General features: G+C 37.4%; 1 protein-coding gene across 4 annotated transcripts in view; it reads left to right on the top strand.

Moving 5' to 3' along the window:
- Nucleotides 1-4,542: 4,542 nt before the first annotated feature.
- gbf1 (golgi brefeldin A resistant guanine nucleotide exchange factor 1) overlaps nt 4,543-8,093 on the top strand; it is a 54,219-nt gene continuing 50,668 nt past the window's right edge. For all 4 annotated transcript variants that reach the window (XM_088420818.1, XM_088420817.1, XM_088420816.1 and 1 more), the window contains exons 1-2: nt 4,543-4,800; nt 6,765-6,868. In XM_088420818.1, the coding sequence (XP_088276944.1) occupies nt 6,773-6,868 (96 nt within the window). In that variant the 5' untranslated portion in view covers nt 4,543-4,800; nt 6,765-6,772. The remainder of the gene's footprint in view (nt 4,801-6,764; nt 6,869-8,093) is intronic.

Raw genomic sequence — 8,093 nt, 5'->3', positions numbered from 1 at the left:
TTCATGAATAAAAAACAAGTTATTTTATTGGAGGTGCTTAAATATGTAGTCTTGGTAATAACAACATCCTTGGGTCTGAGAATTTTTCCAAGGTGTGTGGGTGGCAAGCATGTAGCTCCGCCCCTGAGAGAAAATATAGCCACTGTTCAGCAGGAAATTATTGATGTTTTCGCCATAATTAATGATAATAAATTATTTTTATGGATCCTTTTTACTTTTGAAAACACATTTCTCTCTTGATGTCCTCTGAAAATGATATCACATGTGCTCAGATCAATCATGGCTCAGCTTGTGCATGTCACATGACCAAACCCAGTAAACAGGTGAGTTCTGCATGTAAAGATGGTTTTGATACAAGGGCAGTATAGGCCGTGGTGACCATTGAGTATTTTGGGAAAATGTTGGGGCCCTGAAACTATACAGTGGGCCCCCGTGTTACGAACTTAATCCGTTCAGCGGCCAGGCTCTTAACTCGAATTGGCCGCATGACGGGCAATCCAAACCTATGTTAATTAGTGAATGTGTGCAACGCGTGCAAAAACCTTAGGTAAAAACATCACAACTTCATACACATATTAAAAATTAGGAACATAATCTACTGTACAGTTAAATTAAATAACCTAAATATACAAAGGAAAAATTACATTTACCTTTGGGGCGACGAGACTTGAGCTGGTGGTGGGTGGACGCGAAGGGGAGCAGAGACCAACCCGCAGAACTTTTTTTTTTTCTTAAACGAGAACTTTTCTTAAACAAGAACATATCACCGGCGATTTCCTTCGCTATGATCCATAATAGAAGAAGCCTCTCCATTTTGTTGATGACCGAGGTCCGTCCCCTGGCAAGGAAAGTCTTGCCCTTCGAAGACTTGCTTGCTTTCATAGCTTCCTTGTTATTGAGAATTGTACCGATCGTCGAGCGGTTATGGCCATAATCACTAGCAAGGTTTATACTATGCGTGCGCCTCCTTCGTATTTTTTTTATTATCTCCTGCTTGGTTTCTATTGTCATCATCCTCTTACTTCTTCCTTTACCGTCACTTGCAATTTTAGAAGCCATGTCTAACAGAGAACGTTTGCAAAGTCTTCACAACACACCGACTAGCTCGTGCCATTGGGCTAGATGAGGGCGTTCGGCCAATAGCATATCCGCATCTCCGTGACTGAGATTTTTGATTTATTTATTATTGTTCTTCTTTTTTTTTAACTGATTGTCTCCTTATGGCTAGCAAAAGAAAAAAAAACTCTGCTGATAAGAGGCACTGAACTATGAAATAATTTGGTTCTGCATCTTTGTTCTTTAAATCTGGTTCAAAATACTCGGTCTTGATGCACCCCTTAAGAAATATATTGTAATCCAATATTTATTGCAAGGGTAACTTTGGTTAAGGCAATTCGTGACTCTGTGATGGTAGAAACATTGTGGTATCTTGCCAATGAAAAACACACATTGTTCAGTAAAAATAATGGCCTATTTCATAGTTTTCGGGTGGGTGAGTATGATGTCAGAGTACTCTGCGATACAGAAAAAAGAAAGCCATGATTCATACATCTTTGTCAGAGTATTAGCAGATTCTTAACACAGCTGTGAGCTTTGAGATATGACACTGTACACAATGTCAAGGTTTGTTATCTTTCATTGACCTTTACTAATGTTGCTGGAAGAGAGGGGCTTGCAAAATCACCTGTCAGAGTTGGTTGGAAAAACGATGCAAACAATGATGCAGGTGTATTTGTTTCTGTAACACCTGCTTTGGAAAAAGGAACTGAGCTGCATGCCGGCACTGATAAACTCAAGTGAACAAATTTGTGACGAGCAATGCATGCAGCTGAGAAAATGGACCCTAAAATGGAAATTAAAAAAAAAAAAGTCATTTTTTATCTTACATTAACATTTTTCTTGTTTTGCTGTATCTAGTAGTCTCAAAGTCACAATTTCACAATACAGAACCAATCAAATACTAGGAAACCCCTTCAAATTCTGTATTTTTATCCAGCCTCCTCCCAAGATTTCATTTTTTGTGGATGATTTTTTTTTTAAACCTAGAATAGATTAGTGTTTATTGCTGGGCATTTTCCGGCGTCAATTGATGATATACCCCACAATAGTGAAACAGCAGATTTAAAACAAACTGTCAACTTCTTATTTAATCAGAGCTGCCTGATCTGTTATGAGAAAAAGATCATGCATTTGCTTGCAGACAAATGAACATGCCAAATCCTACAGGTGATCAAACATTTTGTATAAAACAAATACAGGTCTGATTCACGTTGCTACTGTATATTCTTTAAACGTATACAATCCAACTGTTTGACTTGTGATTGCACAGTGATAACAGATTGTAAAGGATCTGTTTAAGATTTGCACAGACCTACGCTATAAAGCAAATATTGACACAATTAGTTTAAGATTTAGCAATCACATTTTGAAACCACAAATACTATGATTTAGACGGTGTTTTCCCTCGCCTCAGACGCTGGTTACTTGTGGAGCCAGACCTGGGGGTGGGGCCCGTTAGCGAGGGCCTCATGCCTGCACCTATGGGGCCCGGCCGGGCATGGCCCAAAAAGGTAATAAGGGTTCCTTTGGAGTTCTTGGAGGGTGTGCTGGAAAGCGCTCCATCTGTGGATTCCCTGGTTCCGCTGGGGGATTTATATCCTCATGTGGGGAATGACAGTGAGATCTGGAGAGGCGTGATTGGGAAGAATTTCGTACAGTGGAGATAGAGCGCTGCTAACCTCCACTTAGCACGTCATGAGTTGATAGTATGACTTAAGTTGAAAAATATGCTCAAGCAGCTAATTGATTACCAAAATAGTTGTTAATTAATTGGATATGCACCTAATTTTTGGATATTTTTTATACCTCTATATTACAGGAATTTTTCCTAATGTGCTTGCACAGCTACTTATGGTGCTGTGATTTGTTTTATCTTTTCTCCATATATTGCCATCTTTTTTTTTCTTCACCTGGAGCCTCATTGCCGTGACATGTCACTTAATATGCACCGGGTGTGTCTTTGTACATGTGGGTGGGTATGTTTGTATGGGTGTGTGTTTACATGTGGGGATGAGTGGTAGGTTTTCCCATGTGTTTTTTGTTTGTTTTTTTTTTTTCAATTGTTTTTAGTTCTTTAAAGTACTTGTGTCATTCTTAACATATGAAAAGTGCTTTACAATTTATATTTAACTAGACTAACATGTAGAATTATAGGGTTTTGATTGTGTACACATTTATCACCACGTTTTTCTAGTAGGAAGGATGTGCAGAAAATAGCCGATAGGTTCATTCATATTCACAAATTAGCTAATGTCCTTGAATGTAGTTAGAGAATTACGGATTATAATATATTATTCACTTTTGATAGGTTTATGTCAAAAGATTTGGACAAATACAAATGTTTAAGCAACAATAAAAAAAAGTGTGTTACTTTTCATGTTCCACTGTATTTGTGAGTGATAAGTTTAATGCGACGAGTGTTAAATAATGTTACATTAAATATTTATGACACAACTATCAACTTTATGGCTAGTTGCATTTACTGTTATGGTAACACAACCAGTTTGACACTTTTGGTCTAAATTGAAAAAAAGCATGTCAGTGTGAGATGACAATTTACTCGCAAGGCAGTTTAATCCTGACAAATACTAATCCATACAAAATCGGTCATAACTATAGCCAATTCTCTAACTCGATCTCAAAATATGCGTTTTGAGATCAGAGAAATCAGATTACCTGGATAATTGTGTAATTGCAAGGGCAAATGTATAACGGTTCAAATTTATGTTCTCTTACTTTATTTGAGTTGCAGAACTGGTACAGGCAATAAAGCATAACTCTCACCAACTCCAGAGAAATTTCCCTCTGGCAACTCCTGAAGCTCTGAATTGCAGTAATTTTTCAAATTTTATAGACATATCTTTGCACATTTTAAAATTGCAATTCCTTGTCAACACAACCGTAGAACAACAACACAACAAAACATTAAACAGTAACACATATAAATACAATCAGGCATTCCAGATAATCATAACCTCCAGACAATGAGAAATATAACTGACAGACTTCACTGAAACAAATTAGAATAAATGTCCAGAATCATTTTCCCTTTTCTATTATTTCCAAACTTAAGAGACTCAAAATAAAGAGTGATTTTAGTTTGGAATACTTTAAAACATGGAGTGAAATTAAAAATGTTGCCTTTGTGAATGTGTCTGAATCGCAGTTATGAAAACGTAAACGCCTGAGAAAACGTCATTTCCGCTACTCAGCTATGCAAACTTACTGCTCTCTTGTCCCGCCCTTATTTTACTCAAATATACCTTTCTTCGATATAATTCATATTTTACTCACACATTTATTAGGCACTGTGGAATATGCACGAATAAATCTAAAGTATTAATTAAAATAGCGTTATCATTATCCTATTTGAGCTGCTTCAATTTTTAACTACAAAACTTGTCAATCAAAAAAAAACATATCAAGCTCGGTTGAGAGCGCACTGCTTTTTCCACGTCAGTGTGTTTACCAAGACCAGGCTGACAGCTACTGGAGGGTGTTTTCCTTTTTCCTTACTGTTCGTCATTTAATATTGCTCGAATGAATCAGTGGTGCGTAGAAATTGTATGCCATCATGCTGCGGAATGTCGCAAAATTGTAGTGTGTCTATATGTCGTGGAGGATTGAACTGCAATACTGGTCTTCACTCACTGTTGGCCGGCTAGCTGCTAGCTTGCATAGCTAGCATCTGTAGCTTCTATTGAGCTCCACCTTCGAAGTAGAAGTCGAACACACACACAGGTAACGCTTATGTAATTTCTGGTGAATCGACAAAAAGATCTACTTGTCACGTACAGTATGCTTAAATCTTTGCAGGCTGGGTAAACGATGAATACAATGCCAATCTCTGCGAGTTTGCATGCTAGTTGGTTAAGCTAGGTTGCTAGCGACACCTGTCATTCTTATGGGCTGGTTTTCCTGCAGGTACCTTTAAATTTTACACCAATTGTGAGAGGAGCTTGTCGCTGCTGACGCGAGCAACATAACTAGCTATATAACATCTGCTGACAGCATTTCGATCGAAATTCTAACAGACCTTGAATGGATGGATAGGTTTTTAAAATATACGTTTCCGTGCAATTTAGACAGACAACATATGACAATTGATGAGTACTCATCAAACAAATTCGAAGTATGTCATCAGAATATTGTGTCGTATGCGGCTTGCAGTTTTGATCTGAAACACATGCACATGTGAGTCCCCTGTGGGCTCCCAATGCAGGTTTTTTTTAAAACTCAAGAGTTGGTTATCCTTGAGGTGATGCAAATGTTTATTTTCTGGTCATCAGTCTGCATGCAAACTGTCATGAATTTCCTACTGTTTTGTATACAATCAGATTGTGCTTGAATGTTATGGGGAAAAACAAATCAACATTTCAAGAAATATTTATCAGTAGGAGTAACATGGCTCAGTAGTAGAGCAGTCGTCTGCCTACACAGAGGCTGTGGGTTCTATCCCCAAAACCACTAAAACAATGTTAAAGTGTCCTTCAGCAAGACACTGAACTGCAACTTGCAACTGATGAGTGTGAATCGTCAGGTAAATGAGTTGTCAGCGTAAAACGTTTTAAGTACTAATGTAGAGAAGTGCTATATGAATGTAAGTCCATTTATCATTCATATTAATCAAGTACAAAAATTGAACAAAGTATTACTTCAAAGAATAGCCAGAAACTAAAATTCCTATACTGCCCCACTCTTTATTATGCTCTCCAGTCAGAACCTGAAAAGACTTTAGGATGCACTTTTGCTATTTTGCTGTCAAGTGTTTGATCAAATCTGAACGCTTTACATGATTTGAGAGATTTTTTTTTTGAATCTGGTCAAAATTTGTCACTTTTGTTGCAATGTCACTTCAATTCGCACATGACGACATACTGTAGACACCTGCACATTTATTGCCCTTAATAACATTAATTTTTCAGACATTTTGTCCTCATTGTGTTTACGGGTTTACTGGCGCCTACAAAAACACTAAAGGAATATTGTTTATACACTTTGCACTGACACAGCAAGGGCAAAGGACTTGTGTATCAGATATGGATAGCAGGGATCACACATCTTTGTCAGACTTTGTGAATGTCAGACTAAGTTAGGAAGTCCTATTTTACAGCTATTTTACATAACTTTAAACCAACCACTCCTGGCTTTTAAGAAGCAACACAATCAGCTGTTGAAATGCATGTAAAATGTGAGCAAAGAGAAACTTGATGTGGGCTGTATGAGATTTTATTCTCACTCATCATCATTGTCGCCCTTCCTGCGTCATATATCGTCATCTTATTTTTTTATTATTGCTTTTCATTAATGCCTAAGAATGTGGTGCCACTTAGTCAGCAACAATATGTTTATGCTTGATCTCACTTTAAACTAGGAATATTATCTGAAATGGCCTTCATGACACCAGTAAAATGTTAATCCAGCAATTTTTGGGAAGTACTCTTCAAATATGAACAGCCCAGGATTAGGAATCTGTTTCCAGTGATCCATGTTGGTTTTAGGTGTTGACAAAGAAGACATATCATATAACATATCTGTCTTTTTTTTTCCACCAAATGTACAGATGGTTTATTTTAGTGTGTTTTATTGTAATTATTGTGCAACCACATGCACCGCACCTTCACGTTATATACCCTTGTATAACAGTAATATTGTCTTGGCTTGCTGTTCAAAGTCAGTCATTTGCATTTTCGTTTTTCCATCAGAACTCATCATGGTGGACAAAAGTATCTATATTGTCCAAGGTGAAATAACTGCTGTTGTCGGAGCTATCAAGAGGAACTCAAGATGGAACACCCATACTCCCTTGGTAAGTGAATGTTACTATTATGATTTACATATATTATTTTTTTTAGGGGGGGAAGACCACTATTCAATAGACAAGGAGGCCGCTAACCCATATTTGGAGACAATATTTGGTTTAAGTTAAAGGGTAAATATTGGCAGGAAAAAAAAAAAACTAAACAAAAAAAAGAAGAAAAAACAAGCTACATGGTGCATCTTCCCATTTTCTGTGAAGCTATGCTCTCCATCTATCATCTACTCCTCCCAAAGGTGTTGCAAGGTGGCCTTAAAGCTCCAGTTCATTGAGGAGTCAAGCGACTCGTGTGTTTTAGCTAAGCCTCCTGGGTTGATGGCAGGTATGGAGTTGAAACGGAAAACTGTCAACTTTGGAAAGAGGCAGTTGTGTTGCACTGAGTGTCAATGGCAAAAAGGTCCGTCCACAAAGTCATGGATATTATCGCCCAGGTAACTACCAGGGCGTGGAGACGAAACTGCTCTTTTTATAAGCTTCTTAAAGCAGCGCTTTGTTCAAGCATTCATCTATGAACTCACTACTTTTAACCTGTGATTAACATTTTTTGCTTTCACCATTGCCCTGAGAGGAGGCTCCTTTTTTCGCCAGCCTCTCACAAGTTTTCATTCACTCCAAACTTTCTTTTTTCGTTTTTTGGTTGCAGATTTTATTATTTGCCACATTGATTCTGTGCAATGGGATTTTCTTCTGGGGACATTAATGTTCAGTCTATTTCAGTTGTGAATTAATTTTCGGGGGTAGAGGAGTTGCAGATACCGCTACTGTATCATTGAATATTGTCACATGCACACCATTCAGGAGGTGGGGATAAGCTACCAAATCTCTTTGTCATCTTCCAAAAGCAAGTAGAAGAATAGAAATCAATACAAAGCTCTCATCAAAATATATCTACGATGTACACTGCACTCGAGCATACGTCACATACGTATGTAAAAATAATATAACCAAATATTACAATTTTACTGTCCAAAAAGTATGGTTCATCATCCAAACCTATGAGGTTTTGGTGGTGTTGAGCATTTATTGTGTCTGTTGAGCTCATATAGTGCATACCCACTTTTCCTTGTTTTCCCTTTCTCAGTTTGAATTGATGAATATGGGTGGAAGAGTTGAAATAAACAAAAAAACCAAGAGTTTCGTCTTTGAATTTGGCAACTTCTAATTTCTAAAAGTAATATATGAACATTGTTTCATTATCTTAAAAACATATCACAGC

This window comes from Hippichthys cyanospilos, chromosome 8 (assembly GCF_059441005.1).
Source record: "Hippichthys cyanospilos isolate Australia breed blue-spotted pipefish chromosome 8, RoL_Hcya_1.0, whole genome shotgun sequence".
NCBI classification, from domain to species: Eukaryota; Metazoa; Chordata; class Actinopteri; order Syngnathiformes; family Syngnathidae; genus Hippichthys; species Hippichthys cyanospilos.
This window is presented reverse-complemented; position numbering and strand designations above follow the sequence as displayed.